The 21,110-nt window shown below is 41.7% G+C and overlaps 2 protein-coding genes across 4 annotated transcripts in view; both read right to left on the reverse strand.

Moving 5' to 3' along the window:
• The window catches only part of acot7 (acyl-CoA thioesterase 7), a 58,016-nt gene extending 41,946 nt beyond the window's left edge, over positions 1–16,070 (reverse strand). For all 3 annotated transcript variants that reach the window (XM_084366264.1, XM_084366263.1, XM_084366265.1), the window contains exons 1-3: positions 15,702–16,070; positions 9,427–9,544; positions 7,413–7,569 (exon numbers count right to left, since the gene is read on the reverse strand). In XM_084366264.1, the coding sequence (XP_084222390.1) occupies positions 7,413–7,569; positions 9,427–9,544; positions 15,702–15,751 (325 nt within the window). In that variant the 5' untranslated portion in view covers positions 15,752–16,070. The remainder of the gene's footprint in view (positions 1–7,412; positions 7,570–9,426; positions 9,545–15,701) is intronic.
• A 948-nt stretch (positions 16,071–17,018) lies between these two features.
• LOC311265153 (transcription factor HES-2-like) lies at positions 17,019–17,939 on the reverse strand (the record flags this gene model as incomplete). Its single annotated transcript, XM_084366507.1, has 4 exons — positions 17,019–17,347; positions 17,456–17,543; positions 17,654–17,749; positions 17,850–17,939. The coding sequence occupies 4 exons, from the start codon at positions 17,937–17,939 to the stop codon at positions 17,019–17,021; spliced, it is 603 nt and encodes a 200-aa protein (XP_084222633.1).
• Between the last annotated feature and the right edge of the window lie 3,171 nt (positions 17,940–21,110).

Below are 21,110 nucleotides of genomic sequence, written 5' to 3' on the forward strand. Positions count from 1 at the left end.
TTCAGTCTCGAGGGAGCAGTATGAAGTAGCTGGTGGGACAGCTGGCTTGCTTAGTAAGTATTAATGAATTAGTGAATAGGAAGGTTTTTGGCTGCATCCACCCCGAACACAAGCTCCACAAATCTGCTCAATCAAATTTCCTCACTCGATGGCACAATGCTCCATAAACTGGCTAAGAGCTCAGTGACTCTGTGCACGGTTTTTCAAGTTCATCCGGCGGCAGCTTTAGAACAAAGAGCTCCATGAATGTTAAAGGACACTGTGGCGGCTGTGATGACAGCTGAGACAAATGGCACCTGGCGGTGGCAGGTCCTTTTTTTTAATTGATGGTATATTGGTGCAGCAGTCCTTTGAGTGCAGCAACGTGCAAGAACAGCATGTGAGAGGAAGGATACTTCACAGCGTACATATCAAACTACACTCGGCTGATTTTACAGGAAACAGAAAGTACAAAACAAGTCAAACTCCAAAATTCTCAACTTTCAGCAGATTGCAGGACAAAAATCCAGCAAATTAGACATGATCTACAAAACAAATAGGATCAGTGGCTGTTGTGGAGCAGACTTAGACACACAGGCTTTTTTTAACTATATGATAGGCAGCAGAATTCCCAAACACTACGCTCCGTCATATTTAATTATAAATTAGAGCCTTTTTGGGGACTGATTTGAGTATTCACATGGGTGCTTAAGTGGGGAAAAGTCCCTCCAGCACTGCATCATCCAATCCCCTTTAATCTAAGTTTAAGGCATCAATCATTACTTCATACCATTCTTGAAATTTCCTAAATGCACAACAGTCCCGAATCCCAGTCCTCACTCCCCTAAGATCTCAAATCTCTCATCTAGCTGTTCCTTTCCTCCATTTTTTCTACTCTCTTTCTCAACAATCTCTTCCTTTTTCCGTTCACCTTGAGCAGTTTCACATGATTTATCGCTGTATTTTACTCGTTCACCTCGCTGCTCTCCCCTTTGGCTTGTACCCGCTACCCTTCATTCTTCCTCTGAGCAGAAAAACTCCCTTGTTTTCTTTTCCCCTTCCTGAAAAGCCCTTTCCAGGCTCAGAGACAGTGTAGCGAGGAGCGTTCTTAGTGCTTGATCACAATGATCAAAACCACAGATTTTCCATTGTGCTGAGCCAAGGCTCCATTACGTTTAACTACAATACAGCCCCACTGTGGGCTGGTACAGCCTGATAGGAACAGATGAAGTAGAGCATCGGGATGGAGCATTTTGACTGAAAGGGGATATCCAATACTCCATTCAAGCATTAAGGTATATTTCAGCTGTACAAGACTTCATCTCTTTTCTCAAGAAGAAACAAAAAGAAACAAAAAGCTACTCCTCACTCGATGGATTGCGCAGTGATTTTGCACAAATCTACTTTTCTGTTGTACCCAGACGACCTTTAATGTGCCGTAGTGTTGTCTGTGCTGTTACAGACCTCAGCTTTGCCCTCAGGAAATTCTTCCGTGCTCCAAAAGTCAAGCTGGCCTCATACTTAATAGTTAAAGGTCTTACAGTATTTTTTTTTAGTTTTTACATATTTTATTCATTGCTTACATCATGTCACAATCTTTTTCCTCCTGCTGGTGGGCATTAACGACTTATTTGACTAAAATAACTAATACAAACAAACAATACTCTGTTGATTGTTAGTGTATGTGTGTGTGTGTTCATGTCGCACTCGTTGAGTTAGTGCAGTTGTGTGACCCACCAGGATCATGGAAGGAACTGTCATGCTTATTTTAAGCCTCAACCCACAATGCATTGCTCTCAGCTCTGTCTATGCATGTGTGTGTGTGTGTGTGTGTGTGTGTGTGTGTGTGTGTGTGTGTGTGTGTGTGTGCGCGTGTGTGTGTGTGTGTGTGTTGAGGTGGCACGATGTGTGTGTGCCTTGTTTATGCAAATATGTGCCTGAGTGTGCATGCAACACAAGCATTATTACCTCTGTGGGACTTTTGGGTGCATGTGTGTTTGTCCCAAGTGTGGTAGCAGATCTTTGTGCCTGTGTGCACAAATGCCTTATTGTGTATGTGTGTGTGTGTGTGTGTGTACATGCTGTATACATCACCTAGGATGCGTGTGTGTGATTGTGACTGTGTGCAGTTTTCTAGGTATGTACGTTTATCTTCATGTATGTTTCTTCATACATGGGTACATGCAAATCTGTGTGTGCCGATGTGTGTGGGTATGTGTATGAGTGCGCATGTGTGTAAGTTAGTGCGCATGTGCAATCCCCCCAGCGGGGACAATCATCACGGCTCGTGCCCACAGTAGGCAGCCTTCCCCTGGGGGGCCGTGACTGAGGCCTGCCTGACGAGATGCTGCCTGACTGAGTGTGGAACCTGGATGCCTGCCTCCTCCCCCAACACGCACACACATGTGGCATAAACATGAATGCATGAATACAAAGATGCATGCACACAGACCATAATATACATACTGACGCACAGCGCAAGGTGCATGCACGTAAACAGACGAAGCTGCAAAAACATGCATTGCTGCGCAAATGCAGATCCTCCTAACGTGCAAAAAGGTGCATAAAAATAAAAACAGAAACAACATCTGGGATTCTGCAACCAACAGGAACATTCAGTGTTCCTGTTCAAGCCATCCTTCAATAATTTGCCTGAGAAAAGATCTGTGTGTACAAGCCTGCCAGTCCTGCCTCAGTGTGAGACTTCTTTTAGAGAGAAGGGAAGTGTGTGTGCTCAGTGTGCATCTGCGTGGGTGTGAGAATGTAGGTGTGTGACTTCTTCTATGCAGAATGTGTCAGGATGCGCTTATCAGGCTCTGTATGCACGCAGGTTGTCCCTCCACAACCGCATGTGTGTGTCAGTATGTGTTGGGTACGTGAGCGCGTCGTGTTGGAGCATGTGTGCAGGTACATCCACTTGGCGTCCGTGTCTGACTGGGCCACAGTGTGTGAGGTCTGATGCTAAGCCGACATGACAGAAGCAAATAATGTCTGCTCCCGTTATCTTCTCTTCCCCCTCGGCCCCGCAGGAACCTTTTAAAGGGCCAAACACTGATGAAATCACACACACAAACCCATGCACACACATGCATGTATACAGTATGGACGTGCACACCCACCATGCAAACGCAAACACACATCCGCAAAATGATGCATCTAAATGCAAAGTGCAAAGAGAAACACACATTTATCATAAACCTTTCTCACAGTTATTGACATTGGATGAGCTCCTGCACAAATCCACCATCTAAAACCGAAACATGCACACAAAACATGCACTCACAATCATTTATTTACACAGCTCCACATACTGTGAATATGAATGAACAATTCTTCCAAGGTTTGGATAAAAATAAATCCACAGAAGCACACAGGCATCCATACATTCATACAGATAACAGCTGTGTCAACTCAGATGCACACACCCATACATTTATACAAATGTGACCTACTTCCTGTAGCTACAGTATGACCTAATAGACCACCAAGGTGCTGCCTCTCCTCTGGCTCTCCTTGTGCCGAGGCAGCCTGTGTTTCTGATTTCAGGACACAAACTAATCTGCTCACTCAGGACAAATAGTCCTGCAAAAATAATCTCAACTGTAATTCATTTTCCTAAATCTGGATTAATAGTTAATATATGTTGTTTTTTTTTCTTCTTTTTGTTAGACTGACACAAGGTGATGTCACATACTTTATGAATCAGGGTGACAGATATCGTGTATATGTAAATTGGGCCAGAAAATGAGCAAATCCCATCACAGATGTTGTGTTTGTACCCACACAACCTCCAGAGAGCTCAACAGCAAAGTACAAAGCTACACCCACACTGCCCTGACAGTGAACCTACACTTAGACTTCAGACTGTTAACTCTATTTTTTTTTTTTTTGTTTCATATATGCACAGCTGTGCACTTCTTAACTACAAACAGCACTGAAAATGTTGGCTGTTGGTTATTTTCTGATTCTAAAACATATTCATTGTAAGGCTGAGAAATGGCTGATCAAGTGACCTGCATCTGTTTTAATTTAATTTTATTCTATTACAGAATAATGCACAACCCTTTTTTAACATAAACTGTTAATATGGTGAAATGTGTGCTAATTTAACAGAAAAAAGTTTAAATATGCTTTAACTTTGTTTCTTACTTTGTTTTGCACAAATATATGTTGCCCATGTTATGTTGTAGAGCTGTAAAGATTAATTGATTCATCGATTAGTTGACAACTATTAAATTAATCACCAACTATTTTGAACTGATTCATTGTTTAAGAAAGAAAAGTTAAAATCCTCTGATTTCAGCTTCTTAGCTTTGATTATTTTCTTGTTTCTTTACTTGTCTGTGATAGTGAACTGAGTATGTTTGAGTTGTGGACAAAATAAGACACTCGAGGGCGCCATCTTGGGCTTTGGATCAACATTTTTCATCATTTTCTGACATTTTATAGAACAAACAACAAATTGATGAATCGATGAAATGATCAACAGATTAATAAACAGTAAAAAATTATCATTAGTGCAGCCCTATTATTTTATTTTCACAGCCCTGAATCACAATCCCTCTGATGTGCAGCAAACAAAACGGTGCGTTCAATGCCTTCTTTCCATTGGCTCTTTTCCTGATCGCCCCTCTTTGGGGTCCTTCTTGACAGGCCGTGTGCTGTAGCAGGCTGTCCATGCCGATGCCTGCATGTAACGTACGCTGCTCTCCACCTGTCATCTCATATCTCTGCCTCCGCCTCCATCAACCTGCTTCCAGCCCAGCAACCAGCCAACCAACCAGTACAAGCCTGTTGCTAGGGCAACGGCTGTCTAGGGGATATTTCTTTTGTTTCTCACACCTCCTTTCCTTCTTTCTATCTCTACCCTTCTCTCACTCTTTCTTGCTCTTTCTGCTGTCTCTCTGCCCATCGATGTGCCTGTCTGCCTCTCGCCTCACATCTGTCTCACCCCCCTGCTCTCCCTCAGTCTGTCTCGTCCCCTGCCCATCTCACTCTGTTGTAGACGGACAGGTTGTCCTGATGTTACAGTACCTTCTAACTACAGATCCATCAAAAAATATACACAAAGTAAGGTTTCCTTTGAAACATGTCAGGAAACTGCCCCTATGCTACAGAACTCATTCACAACCAGCTCTACCATTATATATTGCGTGGCTATACTTCTTTAAAGGTGTAATATCATCTCTCCCAGTTTGCCATGAATTAAAGCAGTAACAGTACATTCAGAAGATTACATTCGGTTAATTGCAGACAGTCGGTGCATCGCTGTTGCCACTGACATTTAAAGGTCCAGAGATAACGCTGGGTCAGCCCAATGTGATCCTCCCTCCGTCTTTACTCAAGGGACTCAGGGCAGTGTGTGTATGTAAGCCTGCTGATATAGATCTGTGTGTTTTAATGTGTACATCAAATGTGCACATATCTTCATAATAAACGAGAATTACAGACTGCATCAGTTTGCAAACTAGAAACCAACATGGCTCTTAGACTCTATTCCCCTGTCACAGCTTGTACTGCACCGCCTCATGAAAGCTGTGTTTCATCTGCCATGCTTGTCAAGAGAGAGTTACTGAATGTGTGCTGCCCTCTACTGTTCAAACAGCAGAACATCGCAGGGAGGGGATTTTTAAAACAATAAAAGAAATGTCCAGAAATACAAACAAATGACAATGGGATAGTGGGTAATGTGAATACTTGACTTGCATATAATGAGAGTAAGTGACCGAATTACACTAATGATTCCACACTAGCTTCAACATAAGTTTTCCAGCCCAAATTTAGCCAAATTCATGGCACTAACTGATATGAATTTTGTGCTTTACAGTCAGATGAAACATGGCAACCTGCAGCAAAAATGACTCTGCCTGACAAATGTAATAAAATCAAATGAGAAACTGTAGATGCATGCGGCATTCTGCAGGGTCAGAGCTGTCTCTGCACACACATCGCAGGTGACAAAGAACCGGCGCAAATCATGAGGGTATGAAGTTTGGTGCAGCAGGGTGTAAAAACTGGTGGAGCAGATGTTTTTTAATTTCCTGTCTTCTCTACAGTCGACACACCGATAAAAGGGATAAAACAGGGAGACATTACGACTTCAGTGTATGAAAAGCACTGGTCCAAATAACACAATTAATCATGGCTGAACTCCATTTAGCTGCTTCAGTTTCAGGGTCCTTGTATTGCTCATGCGGGCTCACTGTCACACCGTCATGACTTTCTGAGACACTTGAGTCGTCGTTACTGTTATTAGGACCACCTGTGTTTGTCAAACTGCACTTGTAAAGTGGAAAGGAAGGGAAACGGTTTCAGCTGTGTGATTTAGAAACACCACGGAGCAATATACTGTAAGTGTGTGTTTTATGATCTTGTCACAATTTTTCAGTTTTTAATAGTCAAACATGTCATTTAATGAACACTTAATACACTGATGTGTGGGGAAAATCATCCATTATAAGACAAATGTAAATTATACTGTAGAATATTACCCACTGATAATAATAACTCAGTTATCGTTTTAATCAGGTGTGTGAGAGCAGGGAAACATCTAAAACTTTCTGGGCAGGGGGCCCCAGGAACAGGATTGAAAAACAGTATGAAGAATCTGTCAAATAAATTAGCATACGTACATCAAAACTGCAGTACGTTGATTCTGTGACTACGGGTGACTGAACATTTCTCGTGTCACACTCTCCGACAACACTGACAGAATGACTGCATATCTGCGGGTAGTGGACTTATGGAATAATGCATGGTTGCTATTAACTGACATCTTGAGCTTGTCTGACAATCAAGGGAACAAGCAGACTCTGAGATTAAAGTACATGATATTACACTGATTTGACCTGACACAGTGAAAGATTTGGACAAAAATGATTGAAACTATAAGAAAGTGCCCCTTTTACTAGATTCTACTTAGCCTCCCTTCCTTGTCACACTTTTAGCAAAGAGAGACTTCAAGACTGCTTATTGGTCTTTAAGAAAATTATGATTCATTATGTCATTTTATATAACAAATAATACATGTATTAAATAGACAAAATAACCAACAGAGTAACCAGTAATGAAAAGCCCCAGTTATTTACAGCATGTACCGGAGGTGACAAATATTTGTCTACAGTATGTGTGTTAGTGGGTGTGTATCATTGAGTGTGTGTTATCACCTGAACGTCTGTCATTCTTTCACCTACGCTGCAGTGATGTGGGTGAGAATGAGGCTAAAGGTGAACGCTGCTGCACAGGTGAGGCAGCAGGTTCATTGTGTAGACTCATCATATTCCAACCGGATGTTTAACAGCACTATGGATATTTAATATTGTTTTAATATCCCCCCCTAGAATAAAATGTCAGTTTATGACTAATTTAAACGTATTTTCGAACAGTTAAAGTGATGCCTGAACTGTACTTTACTTTAAATCAAAATGAGTCACCTGTGAGGATGTTCTCAGCCATGACTTTGACCTGGACCTCCAGTGAGTGCTTGGAGGTGTAAGTGATCTCAGCGGTGACGTGGGCGACCTCGCCAATGAACACAGGGGACAGGAACTCCGTCTTCTCCACCCGAACCAGAGCGGCCAAACAGCGATCCTTGTGAGGAGAAACAGCAAACTTTAAACTTCACAACATTAGAGAAAAAGTGACTCTATACAAAAATCACTTTCATCGCTACCCACTGGTTATTTACAACAAAATGTTATTACATATTTATCCTGTAAATCCACTTCTGCTCTAATGGGGTCATTTTGTGCTGTAGAGTAAAAAAGCAACTATAAAATGGAAAACTTACCGCCCTTAAAAAATGTATCTCACCTGAAACTAATGATATCTACAACTGTGTTAGGAGGCAAGAAAAGGAACAAAGTCTGTGCCAGACAACACATCTGAACTACGTTTAACTCATTAAGAGTGAGCAAGTGCAAAGCCAGGTGAAGATTCAGGAGTGGAGATGGTATAAATCTACTGACCACAGTATCTCCAGTGCAACACCATAGAGACACTAATCAGACAGGTTTAAAGGTACCATGATGTCTTTTAAAGATAAATACATAATACACACAAAATATGTGCAACTTTTCTATCAGCGTAAAAAGACAGGCAGGGACAGAGACACTCAGATCTTAAGCACAGACATGACAGACAATACTTTATAACTGATTATGATGACCTGGCTCACACGGGCTGTTTTTATGTGAAGCAGCTGTTCAAAGTGTAAACGTGAAATAGTTCTTTGTGCTTTAAATGCTTCAAAATCAGTTAATCACAGACGTCAGAACAAAATGTGACTGCCCCAAATTCTGAACTTGCCTGTCTTAAATAATGTAGTTTAAAGGAAGGTTGTCACAAAGTGTGATTTTTTTACTGTTGACATGTGTGTGCTCTTATTACTTATTACTCGTCTGTAAAGCACTTTGACTATGTACTAACCTGTGTGTATGAGAGGTGTGATAGAAATAAAGTTTAATTGATTAATTGTTTGTGATGGTACCACTGACTTGAAAATACATATACCATGACATAACCACTTCACATAAACCCCAGAGACTGAATTTGAGGTGAAAACATTCATAAATATTGTACAGCATAATAAAAATACAAAGGAATGGAATGGACTATTGAATGAAGGACTATTTCAGTAGCACTCTGTAACCTTGGTAAGATGTCCAAAAATGTGTTTGTCTTAGTCTTATCTGAACAGTGACATCTGAACAGCACAACATGACAACATTCTCGTTGCATGTGAGATGACAATCGAATGATGCAAGTCAAAAGTCGGTTAAAGTTCACCAGGTGAAAATGAAAACCGAGTCAGCGAGAAGGTAAACAACACTGGGTGAGGCAAAACTGAATAAAAACTATATTAATGCACGACTAATGAGACTATCGTATACTATCAACTATTTTTACTGCTGGAGAACATTTTATGTTCTCTATAGCAGTGGCTCTAAAAGCTTTTTAGCTTTAAATACTAAAGTAAAGCAATGACCCATTACACACAACTCTACCAAAACTTTATTTTTCCCAATGAAGGTTATTAGTTTACTGAATCTTAATTTATTTTCTTCTTATCATCTTTTCCAAATTGATTGAAAAAATGGTCAATGAAAGTAATGATAGTAATTCCTTTTTTTTGGTAAGGCTAATTATTACCATCATTAATAAATGGTAAATTTGGCAAGTGTTTACTGTAAAGTTGCAACTGATGTTTCTAAGCACTATTTGGACAGCCATTATAAAGTTGGAACTGATGCTTTTAAACCTTTACAACTGCTTAATAAAATGGTTTAAAAAGCATTTCATGGTGATGATGGTTATTATAAAGCGTTATTATAAAGTTTATATGTCTTGAAAAGGAACATCACTTCAGGACAGCTGCTTAAAATGAACCTTATAACAACATTCCTATTTTAATTTAGAGTGGGTCTGAATATAGTCAGGGTTTCTTACCCCATTCTGTGTGTTGCAGTGCCGCGTGCCGATGATGCATCCAGCTTCCTCAATCATCTTGAGGATGATGCCGCCGTGGACGTTCCCCACAATGTTGGCGTCATCTGGACGCATGATCCTGCATGAAGGAAAGAGATTAGTTTCCATGACTGTGGATCTGATGGTCAGATTACAGGCGTTATTAGCGTCTCATGTTTTAAGGTTCTTGATATCCTGTGGGACAATAAAATCCTGTTGATTAATAAACGTGAAAACCTGACCAGCCGTGCAAACTGATAATTTCACCTTTCTGAACTTGTGGTTTCAACTTTTGAAGAGTGGGAAGCTGGAACAGTTTGAACCGTCATTTCTTTTCCCACTCTTACAAAATCAGGCACCTTAATACTATTTTTTCAAATAAATAAGAATGAGCCAACAACTTGGGCTGTGGAGGGCTGAAGATGTGTTCATTGGCACGAACAAAATGTGCACAGGCGTGTGATTTCTGCTTCAGTGGTTGAACAACTGCAGTTTAATCACCTGACATATTTAGCTTTATTCAGTTTAATGAGGCTGGTACATAGTTGAAGTAGGCTTTAATGTATGACAGGTAGTTTGTTGAAACATTATCCATAAAAAAAAAAAAAGATAAAAAAGATAAGAATGTGACATGTTTGTTGTTGAAAGGCTTGGATATCTGCTGTGATGTTCTTATAGATAGTCACACGAGTTGAACTTGTTGTGTGGTCTGCACACGTACGGAGCTCGAGACTAATTTTACTCAACATTGTTGAAATATTCCCTGCACAGTTGATGGCATCATGTGTTGTCTCCAGCCTCACCTGTCTCCATGTGTCTATCTGATGACTACATACAGTACCATTATCACTGACAGTGCGACAAGCTGTCATTTACATCAGCTGTTCAGCCAGTTCTTCTGTGTGTGGGTTGAACTTGTTTTACCAGTTATGATCTAATCTGCTCACAGACACACAAGGAATTCACAAGAGTCCCCAGTGACACCATTAGACAGGAAGGTGGTAAGGAAGGAGTAATTACCAACTGTCGTAAAAGTATGTGACCTCTACACTGTTGTATTTAAGTCGGAAACATTTGGAGGACTACAGAGAACACTTCGGGTCTTCTCTCCATGCAGCATGTAGTAAAGAGATCTGATTCATGATACTGATTCTGAAATTCTTCGGAGAATTAGCAACAAGGAGAATTTCCCTTACGCCCACCAGTCTCCTTTAATTCCATTAAGCCTAATTCAATATCATATAAAACATATTTCAATCTGCTAGATGCATACATTTATTTTAACGGGATCTATTCTGGGCCGAGACCCATCCTCCATCCACGTTTAGGGAAAATCCGTTCAGTAGATTTTTAATCCTGCTGGCAAACCAACCAACCAATAACAGACACAGGTACCTCCCGGGCAAAGGTCATGACCCAGGACACATTAGCACATTATCCTACAAGACTTTACAACAACTCACTAAACAAAAGCTTAAACGTGACATTTGTTGAGAACAATATTCATTGTACCAAAAAACATTAACAGAATTCAACTGATTACTACCATGGCATTTTCACTGGGTGAACTTAATCACATAGAAAATACGGTTTCTGGGGCGAGGGTAGCAACATTTATCAACAAAAACGCCTGCATCCCTACTTCTGATACAACTGATTGCACAATATTGTTAAAATAATGAAATCACGACAGATTTATAGATGACTTCCTCTAAAAACAGTGTGGGGAATTTTATAATTTCAACACTGAGTAACATTCATCAAGAGCAGATCAGGATCACCACACATGAAATTGCTGTATTACACATAGTGACCAGAAAGTCAATTAGAAACTCCAGCATATTGCAATTACTGTAAGTCTAACATGGCAGCACTGTGATAAACACTAGTGTCTGACCTTTATGTTCATCATATAGTATATGATGTGAGGCTGTACTATATACTGTATTAGGGGTAGAGCGATTATCAGCCTGACCAATTATCAGGGCCAGCATTCAGCAGTTATCCAATTATCAGTATTGGTGATTTTTCTGTCAAATTGCAAATAAAATAAACAAATTTTTGTGCTATGTGCTACTTCTCTGATGCAGCATCCTCTTACACAATGTCCCACCCACGACTGATTGGTAACACTTCACAATAATAGCCTATAAACAATAAAATAATACGAATCTGCAAAGTAACTAGAACTAAATTTATGTGTAGAGGAAGTATAAAGCAGCAGAAAATGGAAATACTCAAGTTAAGTACCTCAATATTGCACTTAAAAACAGTACTTGAGTAAACTGTAGTCAGGTTCATTGCATCACTGGTCGTTCTGAAGATTTTCATTTTTACTGCAAATGAATATCAGTTCCAAATATCGGTTATCTGTCTCTTTGACATGAAGCAAAACATTTCCAATCCATCAACAGCATCACAAACTACAGCCTCAACAACACCCCTCTGACACAGCAGCTGTAGTTAAAGTTGTATTTAGTATTAGCAGTATTTTTAGTATTCTTGTAGCAACTTCAATTTCCCAAAAAGCACATTTTTTATGTGTGTCAAGGGAAAGAGAGAGTGAAGCAGACAGTCAGCCTCTATACTCAGCATCACAGTGTGTTTGTGTGTGCCAGAGATGAATTACCTGCTGAGTTGATGTTTAGAGCCCTGCTGAGCTCCAGCCTCCCCAACATCCCTGACATCTCTGCTGACTTGTTGACTTTGACTTGCTTGTCCTTTATACACTTCACCTGCTGCCCTGCTGCTCTGAGGCCTAAAACAACGCATCCCTGCACTCTCGCTGACTACGCATCTGATTCTCTAACACACTTCCCTTCTGAATGATCTCTTCATTCACATCTCCTGAGATTTTGGGCCCTGACGCTGCTGTGGTGAGTGATGTCATGCAGTTGAACCCGCCTTAACCGTCAGGACTGGTCAAACTGGATTTCAACACAATGACTGATGCACAGACAGACAACAGCTGACCAATAAAATTTGTAATCATCACACCTGTGGTTTGTGTGTCACTGCTGAGAGGTAAGAAATATCTTAGCACACAAGCATAACTACAGTCACCGATAAAGCATTTAAGGAGGAGGAACTGAAACTGAACAAAAATGTTACAGTGGTATTCCCAGAAATTACTTAGAGGTGAATGCCAACTAGTCTGAAAGTCCCTCTCTTTGATCCTGTCCCTTGTACCTTCCAAAATGAGGATCACATACTGGGTGAATCACTCCTGTTACAAGCAGCGTAGTGCCACAATCATTTATGAAGTCGTAAACCTTACAGGAGCACAATGCCAGAAATTCCTCACACTGTGTGTGCTGTTTTGTAATGAACTGTCATGAACTAAAGTAATTTAACCCCGAGGTCAGAGGTCATGTCTGGCAACCCAATCACCAGAATGAATGATAGCAAAGTATGTTTCTGCACCACCGTACCCTCCACCTCCTGATATGAAAGTCAGGTGATAAATATGCAATGTGAATGTCATAAGACACATTTTGCAAAAATGTCAATATGGTGCATAACCTATGACACGTACATATGAAATGTATCTGTGGTTTGCAAAAATGATAAGTGCGAACATTTTATCCTGGCAACTAGTCATGTCTTGTTAGATAAATATATCCAGCAACACGTGTAGTTAGAAGTAGTCGATCATTTTTGAATATTTGAAAGGGCTTAATTACTCTTTTTCTGCTGTATCGATACACCGATACCAGCTGTGCTTTCTCGTTCCCCTCTGCTCTCCAACAGTGAGTTGACACACAAACTGCTGCAATGTTGACCTATTATGTTTTGTTATTTACATTCATTTTCACTGCTTAGAATAGCTACACCATTCACATATAGCCTACAAGCCTCTGACTGAAACAAAGTAAGGCTGTCATGAACAAATTCATAAGTCACAAACACAATCTTCTTGCTGCCTGCTGAAACAAACACCTAACTTTTACCTGTGCCGTGAAGAAGAGTGGCAAAAACCTTGAATCAGCTTCAGAAAAGCAAATCTTGGAATCATTTCCGTCCCGACAGTCAAAGCACAGCAAGGCACAAAGGACTGACTGAGGTGGAGAGAAATCTGCATCAACTGTAGTTTACCCAGGCAATCCTACGTTACCAAGCAAGACAGGTATTTGTCAAACACTCACAACTGTGTTTGAACAAAATTACAAAAACCGGCAACTCATTCAGACATTTCACTGATGCTCTCATTCAAAGCATCTTGCAAGTGAGCAGAGTACTAAGCCTAAATCACCACATTTGTAGCTAAGCAGTAGTAAGAAACCAAACACACATAATCAGTGAAAGTGTGCATATTCCTGAAAAAGCACGTAAGAAATCACATGGACAAAGATGTATCTCTGGAATGGTAAAGGTCTGTTGATAAGGACTTAATAACAAAGTCAAAAAAGTGGACAAGAGAGACAACACTCAGGTTTGCCAAGAAGCAGGTGATATGTTCACATCCTCAGGTGTGTAGGACTTAGTGACATCTAGTGGTGAGGTGTCAGATGAACCGATTAGTGTCAGTCTCATTCATCAACCATATTAATGAGACTGACAAGACAAAACTAGAAATGTGTTAACATAATAAGTCATTAAACTACTTTTTGTGCTGTTTTGGGAGAATATAAAATTCCAACATAATGTTTAGTTCAGACATGCTGTAGACCAGAGGTGCAAGAAGTACTCTGATCTTGCCTTTAAAGCAAAATTTGTTTTACCTCAAACAGCTTCAAAATCATGTTGATGGCACAGTGTCTTGTAATAGGGTGAATGGTGTCTCTGTCTCAGCCTCTCCGCCCCTCTATCACTTGTTTCTGCACTATGTAACTTCAATGAGAGGGTAGGATCACAGCGTTACATACATGTTTACTGCAACATACAGGTTTTCAACACATAACACTGTTATGATGTAATGAGTTTTGTTTGTAGTCAGCACCTACATTACGTTTGACAAATTGTTACAGACCTGGGATTTGTATTTACGACAGTGGTGTTGCACACAGAAACTGTGGGGGGCGCCAATACGAAATGCCAATTTATACATAATGTTGCTTTAAGTAAAACGAGTAATACTACCATGCAGAAATACTTTGTCACAAGTAAAAGTCACGCATTTAAATCTTTACTTCATTAAAAGTCCAAGTAAGTATTAGCATCCAAATACTTAAAGTAGCACAAACAAAAGTGCACATCATCACTTTAAGCTGATAAAGGTGGTTTAACTGCTTTATATAGTTTATCTGCTGGAACGCTTGTGAATCTCCCGTCTGGGATGAATAAAGATCATAATCTATGACATCATAATTTATTTGTTGATTGCATCTTGTGTTACTAGACAGTAACAAGTGGCTTTAGTTGTCAAATACAATATTTGCCTCTGAGTTATAGTGAAGTAGCAGAAAATTAAAAACACTCAAGTAGAGACAAGTACAGGAAAACTGTACAGTAGTTGAGTAAATGTATTTAGTTACTTTTTACCACTGCTATGGATGAGACGACACATCTCTCAGTGAGAGGTAGCTCTCACCTGGACTGATGGGGACTTCCTGCAGACAGAGCTGTACTGGGGCTGAGCTGCTCAGCTCCACCCACGGGTGAGCACGAGTACAACAAACAGAGCATGCTGCCTGGAAATGAAACCAATTCATTGCGAAGGTATTTTAATAAGCAGCAGTCGTTACCAGAGTACACACAGCTGGCCGTTTGCTCTCAGTGCCCTCCCTCTGTATTTATCTTCAGGGGGATAAACATGGGATCAGCTACACGCGATTCACCGACACAGTCCAGAGTCGGTCCAGAGTCTGGACTCCAGACGACCTAACAGGAGCCAAATGATTCAAGCTTCCGCTTTAAAAATACAACTTTTATTGGAGTTTCTTTGTAATGACGGCGACCTTAACGTGTCCTTGGTATTGTGATCGTGTCCTCCCGGTGCTAACCGTGCTGAGGTCATCACAGACGACATGCGGCACAGACGGTCTGCACCTCCGCCGGGAGCCCACAGGCTGAAAGCCCTGAAAACACGTCGTTTGTTTGGTCATAAACCAGCCTAAATGAAACATAATGGGCCACCGGCAGGACGCAGCAGCCCCCTGCGTCTTATAAGAGGACAGGAGGCGGATTATCTGGGTTATCATCCTGGGAGCGGCGGCGCCGGTAGCCGCTCTCGCTTCCCGTCATGTGTCCATCAACCGCAGGTGATTAGCAAGAAGGCTGCTCACACATGTGCTAATGTGTCCCGACGGACGTCCTACCTGCATAACTGGAGGGAGGATGCTGCCTCGCGGGCCTGCGGTGCCGACATGGTGATGGTGGTGATGGTGGTGATGAAGGTGATGAGGTCTCGGGGATTGTTGGTCTCGTGTTGCAGCGAGATTTGTGTGTGATGTGAGCGGGAAGCAGGCTCCTCCAGTGTCCGCCGGCTGCTCCGGTCTCAGTCTCCCTCACAAATGACTCGCGTGGAGGGAAAGTACTTCACGGAAATGCGTTTGCTGCAGTGAAGCTTGGTTATTCAGAATTTAAACCAAATAAAAACAGATATTTTGAGTTGAATCTTGAATTATTCATTCAAAGTGATTTTAAACCGGCTGGACTTGCGTTAGGAGATGAGATGTAGTGGTCGGTGTCAGTACCTACACCCGCCAAAGGGGGGCAGCAGAGACCGCATTTACTCCAACATGAGGCACACGGGTGCAGTACTTCTTGTGTCCTGATGTGGGCGCGTGTGACCACAACATCCATCCCTGTGGCCCAATAACTAACGGCTTTTTGTGGACAGATGTGTCACACAGGCCTGTGCTCATTAAACAGAGAGGTGTCTCCTTATAAGGAAATATTACATCAAATTGTCCAGGTTCAGTTCACTCTGCTGGAGCTCCCTTTGGTTTTATGCTCCTATTGTTGTTAAGAGTCATCCTCAAATCATCTTGTGTTGTCTCTCAGTGAAGAGCACACAATATATTTCTTGTGAGCTTTTTTCTGTCTCTGTCACCTGAATGCAACACACATTCACTTTATCCTCGTCTAGACCAATGTTCTTACAAAAGAAGAAGAAAAGACAATATTTCACCACTATATCGCAGTTTTATTTGTTTTTTTATATATAACATATATACAACATTTGCTGTAAATAGCAAAAATGAAACACATCCCAACAGAGATACTCACAGTGACATTCAATATGTCTACAAAGATCATCTGCACAGACTCACACATTGAAGTCTATAGTGCAAATTTATACGAACTGACCCTTTGGGTCTTACAGGGCTGTTTCAATAGCCCTTAATCATTTAATCCGCAAAGAGGATTAAATATTAAACGTATACATACATGCAGATTTAAAAGTAACAGGCTACGACCGTCTAAACTTGTCAACTTATACAGGACAACAGACTCGCGCGCGAAACGGAAGTATATAATACTCAACCAATACGATTTATCGATGAATTCTGGCTGTTCATCAACGGAGACGAGGCGGTGAATCACTGTGCATATTTACAAGTGATGCTATCTCAACATGTTTTCTACATATGAAACACTTTACAGTCTTCACAGAGTTGAACTGAAGAAATCTACCAAGGTCTCCACATGGCTGCGCTGACAGCCTGTGGGCCCGGCTGCGCTCTGATGGGAGCCACTGCGCTGCTGCTGCGGGACTGGCTCTCCAGTCTGGAGCTGAAGCTGGATTTGAGGCTCAGGAGTCTCTGTTGGATCTGAGGGAAAGTCCTGGAGCTCTGAGCGCAGCAGTTCAGGCAGGTCGGGGGGACGGTGGCGGACATGGACTGCTGGACGAAGTCGTTGACCCGCTGGCACGCGTCTTGATCCAGGCTCGTTTTGGGAAGCAGAGCGGAGACGCGCTGGAGGCAGGCTTTGTAGCCTTCCTTGTAACTGTCTGCGGAATCTGAGAAGAGAATGAAATGTTAGTTTCGTTGTTTTAAACGTTACCAGAATCAACTACATATATTTATATTTCAATAAAGGCTTTTAGACCAGCAGAACCAGAACTCACTTTTAGTGTTAACAGGGGGGATGTCGCCGAGGAACCTCACAGTCATTTCCAGGATGTCGGCTTTCTCAAGCTTGGAGTGGCGAGTTTTCTGGAGAAAATGATAAAAAGAAAATGTTAAACATACAGCCAAAACATTGCCTTGACTTAATAGATTTACAATATTAGATTGTGTGCATTTAAATGTATAAAATAACTTACATCTCTGCCTGTGAGGGGAAGGATGAGGTTTTTCAAATGGTTCAGGCTGTCGTTGATACGAGCGCGCCTTCTTTTTTCCATCAGTGGTTTCATAGTCTGAAAAGAACACAAAACATTTAGTATTCATTCATCACATTCAATGTAAAACACAGAGTTTTTTTAAGATACTGAAGTAAAATTCAGAGGCTTCGCTTACCTTTCTGAGCTCAAGAGCCTCTTTTCTTTTGGCCACAGTCAGCCGGGGAGAAAAGGACGGGAGAGCTTCATAGGTCATGTTTGGAGACATTTTCAGCTTCGTCTTTGTGCCAGAGGAGTGTCCAGAGCAGGAGCTGGTGAAGATGTGTCTCTAACGGCCCAGGGCTGCGGTATTTATCCAGGTCCGTGGCGTCGGTTCCAGTGCGTCACGGGTACGCCCCCAAGCCATCTCTATACGATTTGGAGTGGCCACGTATACGATGAAAACAACACAAAACCATCAAATATAGCAAGATAACCATCTGTCTTCTTCTCTAATCCATGCGTGACAACTGCGATGCGTGTCTGCGTTATGATCCATCGACCAAATCAAACAAAACCTGCGTCGAGAAGCTGAGGAAATATGTGCGTAAAGATGCTTAAAGTTTGGACGCACCGAATGCCGATTAACCAAACACTGATTCTGCAAACTCTTCAAATTACAAAATATTATATAGTACACAACTAGGTTAATTATTTAATGTAAAGTAAACGGAAAGAGTTGTTTGTAAAACATATATACACTCAGTTATGGTGCGTAATTACGCATCGCAGTATTTTGTTATTTTATCAAATGTGTGCTGAACAGAAACCTACAGTAGAGCGTTTAGGCTTTAAAGCATTCATATATTTTGTGTTCTAACTATGAAACAAAGCAGACAAAAGAAAGAAATACTATTTTCTCCGCAACATCAATTTCTCAGTTTGCATTATTAAGATTTGTTTGCTTGCTGAATTTCCAGTTGCTGCTCGACACTGAGGTTTTACTGTATTTTATTTTGTGTTTTTAAGTTTGATTGTGTCTTTTAAATTACATTTATAAGTAAATATATGTGCACTTAGAACAACAGGGTGCAGTACATACAATACTGGCATAGGGGTCAGGCTTGCGTGTGTGGAAAAGTGTCCACGGAGATGCAGACTCTCCAATCTCATACCCAAGCCACGCTACTTTCAAATAACATCTGCTCTTAGATTTTGACAACAATAGTTTTGCATATGACGTTTTTATGCTCTGTCTGCCCGGGGGAGTCTCTATACCTGCAGGGTGTAGCCCGGTGCTGCCAACGCCTCACGCAGTGCGGTGGGGGCTGAAGAACAGAGGGTGGGTAGTGAGGGAGCGTGTACTTCAATCACAATAGCCTCCGTGAAATATGAAATGAGCCTGCGTTTGCATCAGCTGTTTTAAATGTTTAGACAAGTTATTGTGAACTTGGACTTGCTGTGTGTTACAACCAACTATCGTGCCCTGCGAGGAATGAATCAAACTTTGAATTGCAGCTCCGAGATGGTCAGATTTTAAATAAAAACTGGAGACATGACAACCCATCAAATACCACTGCACTCAGGGGAACCACGCGCGCAGCACGCGCCACGGGGACCAGATGGCTGTCTGTTACCGAGCCTTCGACCCCACCAGCCTACACCCATCCACCCCACCCCCACACTCTCCTCCTGCACCACAGCAGCATCCTGACGAGCCAGTCTCCCTGCATCCATCTCTCATCCATGCGCGCACGCACACATACACACAAACTGCGCTGCATGTGCTCACGCTCTTTTTTCTATAAACTTCACACGCACGACACATGATCTCCACGCAGTTTTGGCGTGGGTGCCCCATCTGCATGCTTCTTATGTCAGTGTCCAACCGAAACGAACCATCCTCGCCCCCCCTGTTTGGAAACTCCGTCCTGCAATTGTCTCCTTCAGCTTGACTCTTGGATATTTTAGCGTCCAAGCTATCATGAGATGCTTGTTTATCAATACTATAAAGTGATGACGAAACACAAAGCTCAATCTGTTGGTGGAGATGAAGGATGTTTGTCTGGAAGAGCAGACTGCATGACTCAGTCGAAAAGGTTGTTTTTGGAGGAGTATTGCGTAAAATGGAAAATGGAAAACGCACGCTGGAAACCTTGGAAAGCCTGCTGGTGGTTTTATTCGGACTTCCCAACATAGAAGCACAAACCCAACACAGAATTACGAATACAAAGTTGCATATTATACAAAGGCAGTCATGCAGACGCCTTGCAAAGGGATCTTGGACTCATATTCTTTATCCTCTATTGGCTTTAAATGTGTTCCACCTCGCACTGCTCAACGCCACTAAGGCAGTTGATTTGTCGCTTTTTATGGCAAAATATGATGTTAAAGTTTACAACAACTTATATGGAGTTCGGGGTGATTTAGCTTCGAGTATTAGAGAGAAAATAAAGCCTGCGAAGGTCACCATCATGTAGACACAGTCCTCTTGTGCCGCTTGAACAAAGCCAAGCGCTCCTGTCCTGAAACTGAGAGGCACACTTGCTGCACGCGCCCCTCACCGCCCCGCTGGGACGGAGGGGTGATGGGGGGAGATGAGGGAGATGGGTGGGGTTGGGGGGTGGTACACTTCTCCTCCGTTTTTGCTCTTACGGTTAGAGTCCTCTTTTGTCTTTTCAAGCAAATTCGGCGTCGGTAACCCATCTGTGCCGGCCGGATAACAGGGAGCCTTTGTCTGAAAATGTTCCAACACTTCATGGGAATTAAGAGTCACACGCGGGCAGTGGGAGGGATGGAGGGATGGAGGGAGAAAGAGCGGACGGGACTCCACCTGACTTTTGTGCAGCATGATGTGAGCTGGGAGAAAACAGGCAGCTTCTGTGTTTTTCCTGAGTCTCAGACAAAAGACAGCACCACAGTACTGTATGTTACACCATCAACAGATCTTAACTTTTTCACTGACCGATATGAAAGAGCATGTGTTGCGTTTTTTCTAATTCTTCTCAGGATGTGTATGTAATGAAAGAAAGCATGAGCTCAACACTTCAGTCTGATCTGCTCTTGTGGGAGTAAAGTAAGTCCCATTAAGAAAATGTCCTAATTACAGTAGACGGTTTATCATGTGTTTATCCTCTACAGTAATTTCTCTGACTGACTGGTTGTGCGGAGGACCATGTCAAAGCTGTCTTGATACTTGCATTTGTGGACAGTCAGTCATTTGTATTCATATAGATGGAGATATTGTGTCTCCCTGATGTTAAAAGTATCTGTTCTGCTAAAAAAAAAAAAAAATACAGAATTAGCAGATTTTAGTGTTTTATGACACTTTTGGTTCTCACAAAACTACATTTTTAAGTTTATCAGATAAGAAACACATGCACATCAAAGAGATCAACAACTACCCAACAACATCCATTGAACAAAGCTTTCAGTGCGCCAGAAGCAACCTATAGCTTGT

The sequence above is a fragment of the Pagrus pagrus genome (genome assembly GCF_965226575.1).
Source record: "Pagrus pagrus genome assembly, chromosome: 11".
NCBI classification, from domain to species: domain Eukaryota; kingdom Metazoa; phylum Chordata; class Actinopteri; order Spariformes; family Sparidae; genus Pagrus; species Pagrus pagrus.